The 20,945-nt window shown below is 41.0% G+C and overlaps 2 protein-coding genes across 2 annotated transcripts; both read right to left on the minus strand.

Moving 5' to 3' along the window:
• Positions 1-471: 471 nt before the first annotated feature.
• Positions 472-3,731, minus strand: arl2bp (ADP-ribosylation factor-like 2 binding protein). Its single transcript, XM_080505184.1, has 7 exons — positions 3,677-3,731; positions 3,141-3,168; positions 2,967-3,028; positions 2,746-2,852; positions 2,502-2,587; positions 1,766-1,862; positions 472-670 (listed from the first exon to the last, which is right to left on the minus strand). The coding sequence occupies exons 1-7, from the start codon at positions 3,693-3,695 to the stop codon at positions 572-574; spliced, it is 498 nt and encodes a 165-aa protein (XP_080361310.1). The 5' UTR covers positions 3,696-3,731; the 3' UTR covers positions 472-571.
• A 1,449-nt stretch (positions 3,732-5,180) lies between these two features.
• rspry1 (ring finger and SPRY domain containing 1) lies at positions 5,181-20,252 on the minus strand. Its single transcript, XM_080504414.1, has 15 exons — positions 20,024-20,252; positions 18,115-18,730; positions 16,444-16,496; positions 14,168-14,280; positions 13,621-13,747; positions 13,296-13,354; positions 12,608-12,674; positions 11,851-11,982; positions 11,616-11,731; positions 11,369-11,512; positions 11,129-11,240; positions 10,763-10,865; positions 9,127-9,279; positions 8,005-8,109; positions 5,181-7,239 (listed from the first exon to the last, which is right to left on the minus strand). The coding sequence occupies exons 2-15, from the start codon at positions 18,510-18,512 to the stop codon at positions 7,143-7,145; spliced, it is 1,779 nt and encodes a 592-aa protein (XP_080360540.1). The 5' UTR covers positions 18,513-18,730; positions 20,024-20,252; the 3' UTR covers positions 5,181-7,142.
• Between the last annotated feature and the right edge of the window lie 693 nt (positions 20,253-20,945).

The following is a 20,945-nucleotide window of genomic DNA, read 5'->3' on the forward strand; positions in this document are numbered from 1 at the left end:
ACTGAGAAATAAAATAGGAATTACTGGATATAATGTGTGTCTTCTCCTCCTTTTCAATATAGCTCCATCCAAGGAAATGCAACTTGGAAAAAACTCCAAAGTTCACTAATATCATCTTCTACAAAAGTAGTAGATGCTGTTTGTATGGGTTTTATGAGTTAGAATAACTCTATGTCCTGATAGAAATGACCCCTGTACCAGTGAAGAAATAAAACCACCCACTTACACATTTTTCACATGAAGTGAAGCACATTGTGATTCATATACATTCAAGGCTTTCATCTATTTGAAAATATCTTTTATTTTCTGAACATGTGACACCAATACGGTTTTAACAGTGTACTAAATATATTTTCTCACACTGACGCAAACAAATAGAAAACTGTATAACATTGTTCCAAAAACTGAACATAAACATTTGAAATCACTTAAAAATCTCAAAATCCAGTTAGTGAACGTCTGTGTGAATCCGCCATGAGGGTGAAATCCTGAAATGAACAACAAAATCTTAAATAAGCACGAGGAAGGACGAGGCAATTCAGGTGTTTTATTTCCTGTCGGACAGTGTCCATCACGACAACTCGTCAGAGTCGTCCTGGCCGGAGCCCAAAGACGTCATCGACGTGACCACGATGCACTGACTCAGATCCAGATTGCGGCCTTCCTTTTCCTGCAAACAAACGATTTCAAAATTCAAGTCAATTGTTCTCAATGGGGCAGTTTAGTTCACACTGAGGTGGTATTTTGAAGACTGACGACGGCGGGATTAGAGGACTTTTTAAAAGCTGTTGGTCCTGCATTGGGACGGATTACATCTGATATCTGCTCCCTGATAGCAGCGGGACGGATGGAGGACGGAGGACGGAGGACATCCTGGCTTTTAGGGCCTGCCTGTTTGGACGTTTTCCAAAATCATGCATTTGAGGTTAACTGGTGAACGTAAATAGCCCGTGTAATTTATGTAATGTTCAACATCTTATTAAAGGTGTGCATCACCTTTGTCTGGATTCAACAGCTTGGTTGAGAGATTCTGGTCCAACTGACTCGATAACATTTATTGGCAGCTACAGGTTTTTTTTAGGTGCACATTCATGGAAGTGTTCTGCTGGACTGAGATTCAGTGTGCTGAATATAGAAGCCATTCGAACAGTGTCATAATCATTATGAGAAGAAAAGAAAAAAAAAAAGTCAGAATACTTGAGGTGAAGCCGTACACACCCAGGTCAGAAAAGGTTAATGTTGGCAGATAAGCGTATAAACAGCAATTAGTGGGTACAAAGTGTGCGTGGAAAATACGCCCGTTACCATTCACTAACAACGCACAGCAACCTTTGATACAATGCAGGATTGATTTATGCTTCCACGTTGTTGAAGGCGAAAAACATGACCCTGCCAATCAAATGGAGATAAACGAGGGCGCGATCAAGTAGGGAATATTTGTGCAATGCTGCAGTATCTTGTTTTGGGTGAACTTGTGTGAAATGTAACACCGGCTTTCTGTTTTTCTGTTTTTGCTCATTCAAAATATCCACAACCTGCCTGAGCTGGAACCATTTAAGTTACTGATGTTTATGTACCATATTCTGTTCTTTTCAGCTCTGAACAGTCTCATCAGAGGAGCAGCATGAACTGATGAGACTACTTGGATAATGATGGCGAAATGTCTTCTGGGTTTGGTTATGATTCATATGAGTTTGACAGAAATCTTTCTTAGAACTCTCACTGAAGAGCAAGAAACTTCCCCAGAAGTTCCCAAAATACTCACAGCTCTGTAGTGCAGAATGTCCCTTTTGAAGGCCATGAAGTCGGTGAATGTCAGCAGCATCTCAAAGATGTCTTCCGGGACCTCGTCTTTGTTGTCCCTGCACACAAAGTGGAGGCAGTGGACACTTTGTTCTCCCATCAGGATTATTTTGGAGTGATAGGCCGAGAAATGGAGTTTGGAATCTGGATTTATGTGTCAGTTACGCGTCATTGGAGTTTTGTCTACATCAGTATGAATTAGCTTAAAACCTTTTTATGTTATATTGTAAAGTTCCATCACTTTTTTGGTTTATTTTTTTTTCCTGTTTCTAAAATGTTCCAAGAGGTTGAGTGTGGCTCAATCTCTCAAAACACACCCACTCTTTCTCTGTTAATAAGATTTTTTTTTTTTTTTTTAAGTACAGTAATGTCCACTCTGCCACCTTGTGGTGTGTTGAAAAGTTCCAATTCTTACAAGGAAAATATGACACCATAGATGAAATATATAAAGAATTATTTTAAATATAGATTGTGATAATTATGGCCTCTAGTTTATATACAACATCTGACCAGATGATGTTATATATATATATTACAACCTCAAGGTCAAAATGAGATAAACAGTTTTTTTTTATATTTTAGAGAGCATCAGTCTTCCACGTTTATGAATGGTCGCATTGTATTTAAATTGTTTGAGACCTGTAGCAAATATTGCTGTGAGGCGGGAAAAATGCCTGTGCTATGGTGGGACATCTTACACAACCAGTTCAATGAAGGTGTTCATATGGAAGCCGGGCATCCTCTCCACCAGCTGCTGTGCCAGAAGATTCTCCATCAGGTTCACCTTCACAACAAACACAAACATTTTGCTTGTAAATGAGCGGCTTTGGAAATGTCAAATCGGAATTAATCTTTGCAGGTTTTGCAATTGATTTGAATTCTACTTGTCATTTACTTAAATACAACCCTGCGAAATCAATCGGATGAAGTCCAGCCACTCACGTATTCATTGAAGATTGGTGTGTAGCTGAGCTTGTTTTCTTCGGAGTCGTCAAACTCCATGTAATGCTTCTCCATGAAGCTTTCCAGGCCCTCCTGGAACGCCTTCTCTGAAATAGTGTTGAATCAGGAGACATCACCACAATAGCTTTTGAAACTGTGTAAAACACTAAAAAGACTGCATAAACGACACTAGAGAAAAAAAATTAAGGCACGGGCCTTACCCATGATGATGTCCTCTATACAGCCGATAACAAAATCGAATGTGGAGTCTGAAGATGAGGTGCTGGAGAAACAAAAAAATAATCTAACACTTTTGACAGCACTTTGGATGCATGCTTAGCATTCTGTAGACTTATTTTACAGAAATGGCCCAAAAGCATCTCCAGACGTCTCACCTGGAAACAACAAACTCATCCATGTCATCTGCACAACAAGAAGGCAGAAAAAGGTCAATATAAAACAAACAACCAACCACACAACTGAGGATAACTTATTAATACGTAAATTAATAACAATATCAGTAATCAAGACAATTCCAAAGAAACTTTTGACAGACGTTAATCTCCTTTTACCTCCTCTCACCTCCTCCATGGTGCCTATCCTTTTTTTAAAAATTATTATTATTTTGGAGTTTGTTGTGATTTATTCTGACACAGCCGAATCGTTACCCAAAATCACAGCAACCTATTCCCAACCATTACGCACAAGAATCAAAGCCACAAAGCTCCTCTACCCATGTGTCCTCGCTTTAAAGCGCAGTGACGTTTGGCTAGAGAAGCTAAGCGAAACGAACGGTTAACGTTAAATCCTCACAAACTGCCGCGGTTTAGTGGAAATGTGTCTTTTTTTATACTCTAAGGGTCAAAAGCGTCGACAAGCACAATCTCTGAAAAACACAGTAACGCTGTTGAATTGGAATTAACTCTCTTACTTGGCTCCGGGATCTCCATGTTGCATGAATAAATAACTATCCGCGTAATGCAGTTACCAGGGAAACGGCGAGTGGCTGTGCGCTGCTTCCGGTCGTCCGGTGGAACTAAATGTTTGCATAATTGGTTCCGACCAGGACAATCCATAATATCGCTGACATTACTAATGGTTTAACATAAAGAAATTATCATTAAACTTAAGCAAAGCTAAATTGATGCTATTTCACAATGGTAAAGTGGATGTATATGCACAATTACAGGAAGATGGTGTGGAGATCAAGAGAGTTCGTGAAAGTGCGTTTCTTGGTGTTATAATTGATGATAAAATAAATCGGAAATCTCACAAAACACGTTCAAAACAAAATATCAAGAAGGATTTCAGTAATCAATAAAGGAAGACACATTCTGAACCACAAATCACTCCACATATTATACTGTTCACTAGTGTTACCGTAACTAAATTACTGTACAGAGGTCTGGGGCAACGCTTATAAATGCTCAGTACAGCCACCATCAATTTTACAAAAAAGAGCAATACGGATCATTCACAATACTATACTTTCAGCCCCTGATGGGAGTCTGTATATTTGATATGTCCCAAACAGACCAATCATACATGAAAAATATTACTGGTATAAACATTAAAATGGACTCAAAGTATTTAAAGAATAAGCCTTTAAAGTCGGGCTGTCAAACCTCCCGCCCTACAGATGACCGTGCAAAGTGTAAACTTTTGAAATAATTTCTCAAATTAAAAAAATTGAGTTGCTTTTCTTCATATGTCCACTGGGGGCGCACTGTTTGAGTCCAACTGGAAATCCGAGCACAGCGCTGAGCCAGTTCACTGAAGCTGCAGTGAACGTGAGTTTCTTAATTAATCCAGAAAAGCATCGGCATGAAAGAAACCATGAGGGAGAGTTGGTGAAAACACACTAAAGGCTGCAAAAATCCTGAGTTCTCAGAATTGACAGATTAGTCTGAAGAGAAGCATTGTTCCAGCTCCCATTGATCTTTGTTTTCCTTTCAGACCATTTCAGCTTGTTCATCATCGATTTTATACAAATGTCAACATTTTAGGATGGAGTCCTATTTTCTGGAACTGCGAGGCGTGAATATATGTCCCCCACGATGTGTTGTACCGAGTGAATCGACTGATAGGGAATGAAGTGTTATGGATATAAGAGATGAACGAGGTATAACACTTGGTTGCCCCCCAATTCAGCTGGGCTCGGTGAAGAGCGGTTATTGAACCGAGTTATGACTGTGATGGCACTGGATCATATGTGCAGGCGGAGCTTCTCACACTGGGGCATGATATCCCATATAATATGTAATTAAGTTTGACCATTTTGTAGCATAATTTAGAGATTCGACAATTTTACACCTTTGGTTTGAAGAGAAATATTTTAAAATGCAGTCTCTCCTGTCATAGAGAAAACACAAGCCAGTCATTCAAAAAAAATAATCACATGAACATACATTTATTACAAATATTACAATCCAGGAAACAACAACTCTTCAATAAGTCACATCTTTGGGAGCCCATGGGGTAAATTTTCTTAGATGTTTTAAATACAATGCATTCTTTACAATCCTGAATTTCATCTCAAACCACAGAGACGGCTTTTTTTCACCGCTCCCATGTCTGTATAAGGTGCTCCAGCAAAAATACAAGGTAAACACTGACCAGACCAGCCTGTTGTCATACCAAGAGTGCATCACAAACCATTCTCATACAGTCCGAATGATTTTGCACACTCTTCATGCAGTTTGGTGGACTACCCAACTCGTTCATAAAGAATTTGATCAAGATCAAGTTATTAATCACTCTCATAATTTGGATTTTTAAAGAAGTATAAATAGAATTTGTCTTGAAGAGCAATCTTTCAATTAATTTGGTTACTCATCTCAGATACACAGATGTAATTCAGTCAACCCAGAGATGCTTCAAGTATAGGATGGACAGACGGAAAACACTAAGCTGGAGATGGCGGGAGGGGCATGGAGGAACTGCAGAATGAGCATGTGTCGTGTTATACAGAGCACAAAAAGCAGGGAACCACATTTCACTCTGCCAGAAGTCCAATTCCCAGTTGATGCCGTCGGACTAACTTTTATTATTTCTTTTGGATAAGATCAAATATGTCGGCCGGGAGTCTTGCCAAGTGTGCTGTGATTTGTGGCAGGCGAAGCACATTTTTCTAGAGTTGCTGTGAGGGGCTTCTCTCAGCCGAATCAAACAACACACTACATCTCAACCCTGTAAACTTCACATTTGCATAAACCATTTACCGCTCATCATCGTTTCTAATCACAAAAATCAAATCACATCTTGCGGACTGAAAATTGTCGTCCTAACACAGACACGTTTTTGTCATCACGTAAATTAAGACATAGTTACTTGTGTTGGTTCATAAAATGACTGACTGGAGCTACATTGTTGCCAAACTGTTAGCACCAATCAAACAAGACCAGCTCAATCCAGACGTTTGAGAAGGGGTGTTTACTTGCAAACGTGCTTCAAAATGCACATTTGTAACTGGATCAACCAAAGCACAAAAAAGCAGCAGGGTCAGCCACACTGAAAATCAGGTACTTCTACTACAGACTGAAGTATGATTTAAGTCCTGACATTTCTTTTTCTGAATTGAAGGCTGATTTTGGAAATGTTTTGTAAACTAAATCCGAAAGACAGAATTCAAGAAAATCAACCTGTAATATTACGGTTTTCTGACACAAGAGAGCAATTGTCCGATCATTCCCACACAATGCAGTTTTTACCATGACAAACCTGGCTTGTGGGCGATGAAGAAGCGCAGACGGTAAAGCTGCCACAAGTGTGGGTGTTGCACAAGAGGATGAAAACACTACCTTTGAGAAGACAATTCGTATACCGACAGCCCCAAAAAAAAAAAACAAGGCGGTGAAGATGCATCTCAAATTCATTTGTACCTTGGGTTTAACACTGCTCTACAGGCTGCCTTCGTCACTGCGACCCGGCCCTGAGAGACCTGCAGACGTGTGCGTGGCGGTACTGGGGTTAAATAGTTGTAGCCTTTGAGCTGAAAGCGCAGCGGAATCCTCACGTCTGGATGATGTTTTCTAACGATGACACGGGAAGTTGGTTTAAGTCTCCTAATCTGGTGAAAATGTCGCCGCTCCTCACAAAAAACACACCGAGTAGAAAGTAGACGATTCTTGGCCCAGTTTCTGCAGCGAGTTGTCAGAAGGATACAAAAGAGGTGACGCAGGTAAATGAAGAAAAGCTCTGGGGATCCAGCTGCAGTCCTCTCTTTCTCCTCACCTCCATCGCTACGTCCTCTGACCAGAACTCGCAGTTCTGGATTCGTCACAGCGTCGTGGCACAGTCCTCACAACCCTGACGGGTGATGGGAAGATGGAGGAAGAGGAGGAGGAACATGTGGGCCTCGTGTGTCTCTCCTTGCCAGAGGAAGGGCAGGAAGTGTGTCAGGAGACATGTGCAATGAGTCTGACACGGGTCTGGATGTCTTGGCGGCACAGCGGGCACGTCTCTAACTGTAAGGCACACTCCATACACATACCACTGAAAGAAAACGTAGCGAAACCAAGTATTACCACGAGTTTTAGAACAAAACAAAAGAACGGATAAAACACGTGGCAGTCATTGAGACATGGACAGTGGAAGATTGGCGCTTTTCCCCACTAGTACCTACTTGGCCCGACTCGCCTCAGTTTTGGTCGTTTTCCAATAACATTGCAGTACCACCGTAGTGTCGGTGGAGTCAGAGCTTTTCCCTGTCGTGCAGAAGTAATCACCTCTGATAGAATCTGTGTCTCCTGATGTGCATTTGGAAGAGTGGAGTTACAACTCCGCGTTGGATAGCAGCTCAAATTATTAATATTACAAAATGTGTATTGGTCCGATCATGTTTTATTGTCAAAGATGTTCTTCACTGTCTGGTGTTTCGTTTTAACTGGTGCCCCAGTTAATTGGTGACGTACTTCTTGCAGCAGCTGATGTAAAAATCAGACAAAGAAGAAGTACAATACTTTAAACTTGAATGGAAATGCAGTTAAACAGCAAGGATTTTGGTCAGATTTCTTTTTTTAACATATGCTGTGACAAGGAAGCTGGTCACCAGTTAACAGAGAAACCAGTTGTTCCGAAACAGTGGCGATATCGATGGACCTCCTGCCTAAAAGGCGAGGCCATTGGAGTCGTTTGGGGTAGGTACGAGTGGAAAAACGCCATTCGTCACCACTGTAGTGAGGCACACGAACTACCTTGCATACTACACAAGTCTGCGCTTAAAAGGCTGCCGTCGTCCCACAGTTCATTCACACTTACCCATGTCCACAGGGCCGCAGCTCTGTGTCAGCCATGACGTCACAACACAGCGTGCAGCAGTTGTCTCGAATGCTAACCTGCTTCAGTAGGGCCAGACGCCGGTGTCTGGTGAGAGAGAACAAGCAAATGTGCATTCCCCGTCAGAAGACCCCATTTGATAGTGTTAGACCAATATCTAAGAACATATCAGCTCCTGTCAAAACAAGATTTTTTTCCTTTTGTAATGAAACACGAACCACAGTAAGTAGAAAACGTCAGCATGAAGCTGTGCAATCGTCCCCTCATACACTGTTTGGATTCACTGCTGTTATGCGGACGGGCCACCAACTGTGGCTGAGCCCAAGACTCATTTGTTTATGAACATTTCAGAGGTCCTCTGAGGGGCAGCTGGTCAATCCCTCATGCAGCAGATGGTGTCAATACCACTTTTATTATTACAATATTCACCCACTTCACTGCTCTGATTCCCTACTGAGAAAAAGCATAACAATGCCAATGGGACTATCTTACATCTCTATTGGTACTATTGCCAGGTAATGAATACACTTCTAAATTAATTCTTATGTCTACAGAGAGTATCGTTATAGTTTGTCAGAGCAGCTTATTTTTAATGTACCTTGATTGTAAAGGTCCCGCTGCCGGAGAGTTGACTGTATAACTTCCCGACACACTCCGAACAAGTCAGAGCATCTCCAGTTTGGTTAAGAAAATATTCAAATTTGGCTGTCAAATTCACAAATGTTAAAAGTAGAATGTTACAGGTTCATAATTATTGTAATTCTATTTGTCAGGTAAAGTCAACAGGTCCTCAAGGGTGAAACATTTTGAAAAATACCCATTTAGACTAAGTCTTTTAAATATATTAATAAAACTAAAAGTATGTTAAATGGCGCCAACAAATTAATGAGTGATTAAAAATCTGCATTTAGACTAATGAAACCCCAAAAGATTAGTCATGCTGGTTTCATGCCATACTGACGCATCGGACGGAGTGTAAACACATGATTCACCAGTCAGAGGATTGATTGTAAGAGCTTTAGAGAGCAGCATGTTGTGTATAAAAGGTGCTTTGGAAAAATAACTAAACAAAACAAAAAAAAAAAGTTAGGGACTATACCTTACCTTGGTAGGATGATCTTTTCACTGGGCAGCAGAGAAGCAAAGTCATTAAAGGTGCTGAACTTGACAGAGGGAGGGTGACGAAAAGGCTTGGCCCCAAAGTTAAACTCGCACTGCTGGTACGACATAAAGCTGGCTGCCGCGAAGAAACCGGACCTGACGGAGAGAAACGAAGTGGTTAATGCACAGGAAAGGGATTAATCCCTGGCATTGCTTCTGAATGAACACACAGATGCAAAACATGGCGGACAGCAGGGGTGGGATGCCGAGCAGTAAATAATACGATGAGCACCGATGACAGTCTAAACCTGCTGTGGAGCACCTGCACTGAACCGTGATCTAAAGTTGGTGTAGGTGGATGCAAAGTGAGGAATGAATACAGACTCTAATGCAGTGGTTCTTTTTTTTTGAGAAGCATATTTGGCAACGCTTCATCTTCTGCTTTGCGTAGGAGCCCAGTCAAAAACCTGTCCATTATGCTTGCAGTGTCCAAGCATTAATTTTTTTTCATTCGCACTTTGGGAAACACGGCTCTAATGTATAGGTTTACATGAACCCTTTCCAAATATTGATACAAATTACTGCAAAGTTTCATATTACTGGAGTTGTTAATTCATGAGGGGGTGACTTGAATATAGCACACAACACACGCGCATTATAGGCAGAAATCGTGCTGTGTGCAGAACACAGTTTTGTTTGTTCTTTATAAAAACAAAGAAAAAAAAGAGCTGCAATCCCGCAGCTCCAAATGGTTGATCGAGAGGCCCGCATGCAGTGCGTCAGTCAGTATCGTGGGAAAAGACGTCACCACCCGCTGCTATAATGATCAACAGACAACAAGCTCATCAATCAATGTTCAGAACAGAAGCAAGCACAGGAGAACAGATCAAGGAAACAAGAAAGAAAAAAAGAAAGTTTGGCTCTGGAGTAATAGAGACAGAAAATGTCCAAAACAGGGGAAACTGGTGCCTGAAATGTCATGTAAATAATAAGCATTCAAAAGTCCATCCAGGACTAAAATGTCCTGTGACAAAATCAGTCATTTCCTTTTTGCTCTGGACCTTCATTGCAACCACATCCACCCATACAAAGTTAACAGGCACCAGAGAAATGTGAATAGCTACAATCTGTAGTCTATTTTAGCAAGCGTCCTTGATTATAATCAAACTTGCTATTGAATATAAATTATTTAAATTTACAGGTTGAAACCTCTTGAGAAAACAAAAAAAACCTTACAAGTCTTGCATAATACTGCAATTTTCAAAGAGTCCAAACAATAAAAATGCATGACTACATGACTACTTTTGAGTTAATTTCTGAATATTGCAATTTCATTTTTTTAATCCTTGGCCAGCACCAATTTAAACGAATACAGAATAAAATCCACATAAAACAGGAGTGTCCTCTGAGGGCCACATTATTTTTCTTTCGTTTTGCTATTTTGAGTCATCAGCAGCAACATTTGTATGTGATTAGACTTCAAGTCATGTATTCCATTCTATTTCCAAGACTCTGCTATGGGCTAATCATCAGTGACCCAAAGGCCACAGTGAGTTCCTAGATCATAGTTTGGACTCATGTGAAATAACACCAAAAAAAAAAAAAAAAAAAACTACAATTTGACTGTGGGAGAACTCACGTTGCTGATGAGAAGACCTGTTTCTCTGGGGGCAGTTGATGTCCATTTAGATAAAAGATCATCTGCTTCTTGCTGAGATCCAACAGGAAGCCGATGGCATCTCCTAAACAGGACACACACCAGAATAAACCCTTGGCAAGGTTGCTATTACTGTAAACCCTCCGTGTAGGAGGCAAGTCAGAGACTGCTGAATTTTGGCAGTGATAAAGAGTGTAGGAGTCAAAAATAACCAAGGGACACCAACAATAATGGAGCACATCCCAAGTAAACAAGCAAGCTATTAAAGGCTTGATGACTTCTCTGCTTGTGTTTTTTTTTTTGCAGTCTTGAGGTTCAACTATGTGTGAGCATGTGAGTATTTCATACCCTCCTTCCAGCAGGGGTGAGAGTGAGGTTTACTGCGAGCGTTGTACCAGATGAGCTGCCTGCAGCCATCATACGCACATGAGTATTCGTCATCTCCTATCCCATAACCTTCCTGAAACAAAAAGAAAAAAAAAAACAATCAGATAAAAATAATTGGAGATGGCCAACCGAGAGAGAGAGAGAGAGAGAGAGAGAGGAGTTCCGGCACGCTTGAGAATGAAAAACACTGAGGATGCATACGTGATTTAAGAACTTGCTGTCCTTGGTGGCCCATCCAATCTGCATTACCCCTGACGTAACGACAGTCACCTCATAGTACCAAACCCCTGAATCCACACAGAATGTGCAACGCACACTCTCAAAGGACGAGGCGTCACATCGTGCCTGAAAACGGGAGCAAAAAAACAAAAGAGTGAATCCCCCAATTTCTCCAGGATTCGTGATAGATTTGGCGAATGTTGCACCTCATCAGAGGACACACACTGACCTCGAGACCGCTGGGAGAGATCTTGAGGTACTCGCTGACGTCGTTGCTATTGAGCATGGCGTTGATATTGGTGAGGTTGACCTTTTCATACGTGAACTGGCGCCCATCCTTTAGGACTGGATGACACAAGAAACCATTTATTTCAACAGAGAGTCAAACAGGCCTCCGTCATGGTAAAATCTGTTTAAAATGCAATTCCACACAAATTCAGCGATTGAAGCTTGGGGATACTCACACAAGTTGTCAAGGCTCCACTGGGAACAAAATCCAACCTGCCTGTTGAGATAATCGGGATGCTCTGCCCACGACTCCAGGACAGCGAGTCTATTGCTGATAGACGACTCTGATACTGTGAGCTTGTTCTCACCTGAGGGCAAGAAGATGCCGATTAAGTCAATTTGCTCCCAACTCCGCACAAAAAAAAAAAAAAAGATGTGGGAGAAGAGTTGCAAGTTATAGATAACTGGCACTGAAAGTCAATGGGCTTCATTTACGTGTTGCGTTTTTACCGCTTCTGCGGTAACATGAAATGAATGAAGTTTATGAAGTTACCACGATGTGTTGAAACTCAGGTGGGTGTGATGCCTCTCAAATCAGAGTATTTACTAGCTGGAATCTTCAGAATAAAACAAATCATTAACAGATTATGTTTACTCGATGTTCAGCAGCTCCCAAATCCTTGGAACTTGCACTGTAGACTTGGATAGCTTTTTAACCGGATGCACTTCCTGCTAAAACAGACTTTTAAACCCGATACGCTTGGATATTAAAAAGGACAAACTACTGTGAATTCTATAAAGACCCATGATTTCTTCACGCAGTATTTTAAATGCAACTACTAAAGAGCCGACATCCATCAGGAAAAGTGAACACAGTGACACAGTAAAGGCTTCTTAATATTGTTTTGGTTCACTGATTTATAAAGTTCCTTTCAGACTTGTTTCATTTGTCCAATTGTAAATCTTAACCTCGGGGATGTTAAGTGCACTTACTGGTTTGGGAGAATTTCTCAAGAGCAATGAGGGCAAACAGCATGACAGTGGGGTGGGCCTCAGAGCTCTGAAGGAGAACAAAAAAAATACTGTCAGTGGGATTCAATTAAAGTGTGCTTAATTACTTGATTACTCAGTCTAAAACCTATCATTTCAGTTCAATTGGAGCTTGCCTTACAAATTCCCTTCAAAAGGTTTTGTTATATACCAATCTGACAACCAGGAGAAACTTATTAAACACTTCACTTTGCTAGCGAGCTTCACTACAATCAATGCCAGGATTCTCAAATACTGTCACTTAATAAAGAAACACAAAGACTTACTAAAAATAAAACTTAAAAAAAGCAAAAAGAACCTTTAAATTTGTGAGAAATTGTTTTCCACCTAATGATTCTGCCACTCTCTTTGTTGGATGTGATGGTGCTGAGGATTTAGAAGGCTTTGGACAATCTACAATCTGGCGCCCTGACTTGATTAAACATGATTACACATCACGGATTAATTTATAGCTTGAAGGCTGCATTTGCACAGATTGTCAGCATCTTACTCTGCTCCCACAACTGACCGCAGAATAGGTATACCCGTCATTTTGCAAGTGAAGCGACCAAAATCCATTTGCAAAGCTTTCAGCGTGCAAATGTGCCAAATACATTTAATATTTAAATATCAGGTGTCAGTGTTTGCTCACCAGGCTCTCTAGAAGGTACTCAAGGGTTCCAGGGCTCAACAACCCAATACTGGCTGGTCCTGTGGAAAAAAATAAACATGAAAAAAGAGAAATTCAGAATAGAAATAAAACCAAAATAAAAAAGATTAAAAAACACAATCTTCATCATGGCCGGATTAATATATTCCTGCGATGGAGAAACCGGAGAAAGAGAAATTTTAATGTGTCAGAAGCAGGAAAATGAGTCAATCGAGGATTTGAGCCTGTTTGACAAATGGCAAAATGCGATGGATAGATGACTGGGCCGGTGCATTTCCAGAACGGAAAATCAAGACGGATACTTTACCAGCCAGTTTCTCCGCCAGGCATCCCAGGACAGCCGTGGTGTTTCTGTGTTTAGCGGGGTTTAAAGCATCCTGTTGCGCAACAGCCGAACTCAGACTCAACATGTCGGAGAGTTTCTGAAGGGCATCCTGGAAAAAGATTACAGGCCGGTTGTTACAACGAAGGGCATGGACACTGTTTCCACGTAAACATCTAAAGTAATGTGAAATACTGCAGATCTACTCAAATTCATTTCATATTGAGATACTAGAGCAAATGTCTATTTAACTGCACAGAGAGCAGAGTCTTCTGTCCTCCGGTGACTCTAGTCAAGGACACAGGGGGTCCTAACAACATTTTCTTTGTTTAAAGCAGAAGAGGCAGGGGTGAAAGTCTAATGTTACAGATAGACAACCTAAAATCATATTGCATCTGGCAATCTGGTCTGTGAAGGTGGATCACATTAAAATCAGAAAATGTGAAAGAAGACAAGAAAGTAATGAGTGAAAACTCACAACCTGATGAGGGCTGTATTGATCTATTTTATAGAAAATGGGTCAGATTCAAACCTTGGTGGGGAGAGGGCATTCGTCCAAAAGAAGGGTGATCACCGCGGGGCCAAGTGGATCATCCAATGGGATCACTCGAATCAGAGACTGGACAACCTCCAGCCAGCCATCGTCTAGAAGAAAAGTTGGGGAAAATGAAGTCGCCACTTCAGTCACAAATTATATACACACAATCAACAACACTGCAAAAAGCCAATGTGGCAGCAAGAAAACACTATGTTATGGTCTTCTTTATGACAGTTTAAGGCCATGGCACAATAAGGCCAGGACTGAAAGCTTATGTTTGGAGTAAGAGGCTAGTGGTGGGACGGGGATTCACTCTATGGCCAGCCTAGTATCAGTTGTGTTCATCAAACAGAAGATCAAGGTCTGCATGTTTGATTTGACACTAAATGTAATCCTAAAGCTCTTCCTGTTGCAGCCTTCAGTGGGATTCAAACCATGACGTTGCAGTCATACTATACTTTGCTTAAAACATTTAATTTTTAACCAATATCGTAAAATATTGGTTTCCGATTGGCTGAGTTTACCAATTGGGAGATATTGGGACAAACAATTTTCAAAGTTAGAAATGCCATGAGTACCGTGCATTAACCCCGGTGGCAACATGGCTGCCAAGCAATAGTTATGAGCACATTGTCAATACAGTCCTCCATGGACACAAATTATTCAGTCAACATAAGGTTGTAAAAATGGAAAGGCAAAAATACAGGAGCGTGAAAGGTATGTAATAATGACATTGCACTATATTGGTTGTCATTTTAAGGAATTAACTATTAAAATAAAGCTATATTTCATTACGGCATATTAACTTGTTTCCATAAAAAATATTATGTTAGAAAATTAAGATTTGAATGCAATATTCTACCTTCCACAACAAAACAATATGCAAACAAACCTAACGATATGTCTTATCTCTTCAAGTAGTTATGGTATCAAACAGGAGCATCATTCTCTTACTACTTGGACAACAAATGTCATCGAGTTTGGTTCTTTTGTTCTTAATGCAAAAATATGAAACAGTGCCATTGTTTTTATCATGAAATATGATCATTCAGGTAACTGGACTCTGCAGACTACTTGGTCAGGCAGACCGATTACTGAATGCGGGACAATCACTCAAACATGCATTTCCTGTCCATTAGGTGACTCGGTAAGAAACCATCTCACACACTATCACTTATGAAAGCCAACGGGCTCATGAATAATGGAACAGAGCAGCACATGTCAAACAGAAAGTGACTGGACGGCTGACTGACTTGCTGCTTGACTGCATTTAGGATTCACTTTCTGCAAGCTAATGCAAACTTGGCTGCTGTCAAGCCACAGAACACCGCGTCTGGTGAGCATCAAACAGCCAATGTGAATGACACCAAGCCCAAATGCAGGAATTTAAAAGGCCAACCCACACACACACGGCCGCTGCATGACAACATCATCCATCATATGCATATGAAAGTGCTTGAACAACAAACATCAGACGAAGCTTTGAAAAGCGTCAACAGGAACAGATGTGTTTGGTGCACGTCAGAGTGCAGAGGAAAGGTGGGCAAACAATATTACAGGAAAGTGCAAAAAATCCCGATAGGATATTTACTTGTTGAGAGTGACTATTGTCACTACCAATCAGCAGACAGCTTCGCTCTAACTCTTCCTTATTGAACCCGTTCTGTAGTGCTGGGAAACCCAACGGAAGGGTGACGAAAAACCGTCTTCGGTACCTACCACAACTTTTGCATTGGGGAGGCACGAAAACCGAAACCGTACACTACTGGCACATTCTGTACAGTGGAAAAGAGGCTTAAATGACACTGTGTCAGATTTCTCAACAGGGCACCAGTGTGGACATGCAGATCACTGCAGGTCGGCTCGGGCCCTAAAAAAATTACAGCTTCGGGTATTCAAGAGTTACAGTGTTCCTGCTTGTAGTTATGAGTCATTGATCCAATAGAACAACTTCTATGTGTTGGAAGAAAAGAAAGTTTATACAGCAGTGCTGCTTTAGCCATCCTCACATTAGTATTCAGCACAGTAATGCGTGATCAAAGAGCATCAACCACTGAGATTAACACAAGGTAGTTCATAAAAAAACAGTTAAGTTCGATCCTTCAACGTTTGAGTATGACTGATGTCAGAATGGATGCCAAATTACAAATATTAGTCCAATACAGTTAAAAAAGACAAAGACAAAATGCTGGAAACAATGCCGAGATATTCCTCCCTTAGCAGTTTGTAGATCCAAGGTCAATGTTGTGTAAATAAATGGTTTTCTTTACCCGTTTCTGCCATCTCATGCAGCGTGATCATGGAGTAAGGGGGCTCTTGGTCACTGGAAAAGAAAGGTTGAGATGAGATGCAATTTAGTGTTTTTTAATACACACTTTTTTACACATTCATTGAGATGAAAGCACCAGTTAACCCCAATCTTTTTTGACTCCAAGATCATCACACTGACAACAATACCAATAAATGATTCATACTTTGGGAAGCTGCTGCTCTTGCTTGTTCTGACCTGCCGCAAACTTTTAATCTGATTATTACAGCATCAAATCACTATTTGATTATTTGGTCTTTATTTCATGAACAGAAATGTAAGTATTAAACACAGATTCTCACCTGTACTTATCCCAGGAGGAACAAGAACTGAAGCTATTCTATCAATATAGCCAAAACATTAACTCAACATATTGTATTATTTCAATGGGTAAAATTGCCACACGCATTCAACCTTTATTGTGGTAGTAACATGCATTACTTCGTCATCCTGTTGCCATCTTATTCAACATTTACTGTGCTAAAAACGTTGAGTTTATTTCTACGTTAAGGCTTTGGTTGAGAAACAACTGAATGAGAATCCTCATTAGATGTAATATTTTGATTAAAAAAAAAGAAGCACAAACGGCCTTTGAAAAATCAGTGATGAAAGCAAGAAGGTCACATGAGAAGATTTCAAAAGGACCTGAAGGTGAAACCAGCTGCACAAAAGGGACACTCATACAGCCTTGATACAATGCAGAAATACTCAAGGCTGCTTCAAGCAGTGACTCAGGCCCTAATGGCCATAAGTGAATCACCATCAAAGATGAAATAAGAAAGATGCTCAGAAAACCCAATTTTGTGTGTCTACAACATACAGAAATTAGATTTGCTATACTGTCGAACACAGTTATAAGATTTTGCCCCATGCCCATGTGTAGAAAAAACAAAACAACACAGATAATTGACTGGTCAGTCACTAAAATTCAGGCTGCTGTTATTGCCATGAAGATCAGACTGATAACTCGTCAAAAATTATTGAAATGCCTTCACCAAATGTGGACCTAGTTAAATGTTCATATGTGTGTGCGCATACACATATGAACACAGTACTTAAAAAAGTGCCTATGATCAGTCAGTAAAGAAGAATGAGGAAAATCAGTATTCATCAGTACTGAAGTTGGATTTGTTGGTTGCCAAACAAGCCCATAAACCTCATTTCTTTTGAGACTTTCAATTGCTTAAAACTCTTTGAATATGCAGCATTACCCTGTTGCGCTTTACCCTCGCCATTTTTCTCAAAACTTGACTGTGCTTAATTGCACATCACTATTCAACCCCATTTCCTTTCATATTTCTAATCATGTATGACAGTTCTCTCTGTCCAGTTTTGTGATATACTTTATAGTGCAGCCCTGGTTTGCATTAAAAATGTCAAACAGCAACACAGTTATATGAATTAAATAGTTAAAATACCTTAGCAGAAAGAGATTTTGCGCAATGATAAATTTGGATTTTACTAGCATAATCAACCAAAAATATGATTTTCTTATTTCAAAAGAACAGCATACACTAAATAGTACTGACAGGACTATTAAATCTAGAAGATATTAGATTGAAAGCTGTGCAAACCACTCCGAGTCTTCCTTCCATTTTCACTTGTGAATAATTAATAGTGCTACCAGACTTACTTGTCTACAAGTGTCCTGATCACCGCTAGTGTGTCGAGCACCAAGCCGTCCACGTTCTGCTTCTTCCGTCTCGGTTCGTGTGGTCCTCGACCCCGCCGTGGCGGACGGACGGGATCCCGGGGCCGGCTGCTCCGAGCCTCTCCCGCATCAACACCCACGCCCGTACTGTGATCTACTCGCCGGGCTTGACCCCGGGTCGCTCTCGTCGACCCGTGATGGTGGTCCTCCAAGTCACTATCCTCTCGGCACACACAGCTGTTACCCATGGTTCCAGTGCCGGAGACCACACTGGCAAGGGTCTCCCTGAATGGAGAAGGGGAGTTTGAGGACGAGAGGAAGAGCAGAACCCGAGCAAGGCTCCTGCAGGCACAGAAAGTGATCCAGGTGGCCACTATCATATCATTTGAAGAGCCTGGTTTTGAGGGATTCTTGTCCCCGTGGCCTGGGTGGGGTCAGCGTAAAGGACCATTCTGTTGCCAAGCGGAGATTTGTTTGCGAGTAGTAACGTGCAGCTGGTTACATGGATGAGGACGGGTCAAGTGACACAATCAGAAAACCTCTGATCACCATCAACAGCCTGAGGCTCAGGTCCAGCTTTCATCCAGAGCTCGCATTGCTGCAAAAACACAAACAATTGGAAAACATTTTAAATTTGACATCGTAAAAGACCTCCATGTTCAGTATGAAGCCCACAGAACACTCTTAAGTTTCAATTTTGGATTTAGACTCAGATAACCTATCATCCTCTCAACATTTATTTTACAAACTCACCCGTTTCATAAAGAAACTTTTGTATCTTCACGATTTTCACCTATACTACACAAATCTACCATGTCCTCAGTAACGCATTGCTTCCTCCTCATCAGTTCAGACTATACAACAGTTATACCTATACAATAGATTTCCTGGAAATGCTGATCTATCATCTACTTATGCCCGCTGTTTAACGCTGTGTGAACATGTCTATTAAAGTGGCAACCCAAAGAGAAAAGCACACAAACATTACAAACAATCCTGATGAGATATGGCATATGTTCCCTCAAGTTCTAACGGGTTAATGCAATCCTCTATTCTTTTGTATCTCACTAAGTTCTCTCTTGGTAAGTTTGTTATTTTCCTTTGTATCCAGTAGACATTTCTCAATCTAGGAATCCAGATTCATAATAGGCTGTTCCTGTCCCCTGCCGACTGCCATGGAAACACTCATGTTTGCTCCTAGATGTTTTATTTTGGTTGTCATTATCCTCTCTTCTGTAACTTCCAGATCCAACTGTTGGAGGGCTAGTTGCCCACCAGTGAGCCACATTTTAGCTACATATTCATATTCAATAAGTAGACGTTTCCTTGTTCTTACTCATGTGGCATTGTTGATTGTTGCTTTGCTTTAGTTTGTCCTTTAGCCTTCTTCTTACTTCGTTATAAACACTGGGATTATCGAGTAGCAATCCGGGCTAGAGACAAATAGGTACTTAAAAGAACAAATGTAGTCTTTTGTAGTTATAATTTCTACACATTCTGAGGTTACAAACCTAGTTCGCGAAATGACACTGCGTCTTCTTAATGGATAAACTAATTAAAAACAACAAAAGGTAAAACTATGGAGCTGTTGCTTCATTAACAAAATAGCAGATTGAAAAGAGTATTTTCCATTTAGGTGTACGTCCACAGCGTGATGAGACGAAGATATTCGTATATTCATTAATTTGTGACACATTTTGCCGTTTCTGTTGACAAACATGAGTTTTCCCCCACTGAGCTGGCTAGTAAGCTAGCCACCCACTGAACAAGCACTGTAACGTTATCAGTTCAAAATTAAACTTAACTTCCCACGAACTTTCCACCCGGCAACCGGAAAATGAGCCTGCAGCAGTTCGGGTGAGCGCTGGTGGGGGAGGGAGACGACACTTACGTTGACACCAGTTGAAAAACGCCGACATTCAAAACCAAAGTGTTGAAACAGAACGGGGAGCTAACGAGCTAGCTCCGCTGCTAGCCGTTAGCATCGGCAGCCAGACACTCCTCTGGTTCTCCCGTCACCCGTCAGCCGCCGCGGACAAAGACTGGCGCACACCGGGACCTGGCCGGAGTGTCGCGGTGTAATTGCGTGGACACACCCCGACAACACGGAACAAAACCCAGCGTCGTTTACGGCCAACTGCCTGTACACATTTGCTTTACGATGCTACTGTACCGCTAGCCGCGCGCTAAGTTCCGTAGCGGTGGCAGCTCAAGGCTCCTCATCATCATCATCTTCATCATCATCATCAGCTGGGGATGAGGAGGAGACGAGGCTGAGGGAGGAGTGATGATGGGGGAGTGAGGGAGGGGGTTCAACTTAATACAAGGGAAGATTAAAACATTTGATCTCCATCACCCCATGTGAGTCTATGTTGTGCCCTAAAATGAAAAACATCGCTTAGATGTTTTTTCTAACTCCTATTTAGCCAGGAATAACTTAGTTGAGATTGAAAATGTCTTTTTCAAGAGTGTCCTGGCCAAGCCATTATAAAAAGTAAGGAAATGTCAATACTGCTAAAAAAATAAATAAAAATTGCTCAGAAATTAAAATGAGTCCATCATTCAAAACATCAGTGGACAGATGTGTCTATCTCCAAGTCACTAAGCATCTTCTTATAAGACTCCAGTGGAAACCATGGTTTCAAGTTTCAGGTCTTTTTGTAGTTGTTCCAAGCAAATGGAGCCACAAACCTGAACACCTTTTTTCCCAGTTCAGTCCTGACTGAAGGAACAGCCAGAAAAAGAAGATCATGCAAGCGATTAGAGTCAGTGTTTCTCTGATGGGAGCAGATCTAAAATACACTTGTGAATAA

The sequence above is a fragment of the Blennius ocellaris genome (assembly GCF_963422515.1).
Source record: "Blennius ocellaris genome assembly, chromosome: 11".
Taxonomy (NCBI): domain Eukaryota; kingdom Metazoa; phylum Chordata; class Actinopteri; order Blenniiformes; family Blenniidae; genus Blennius; species Blennius ocellaris.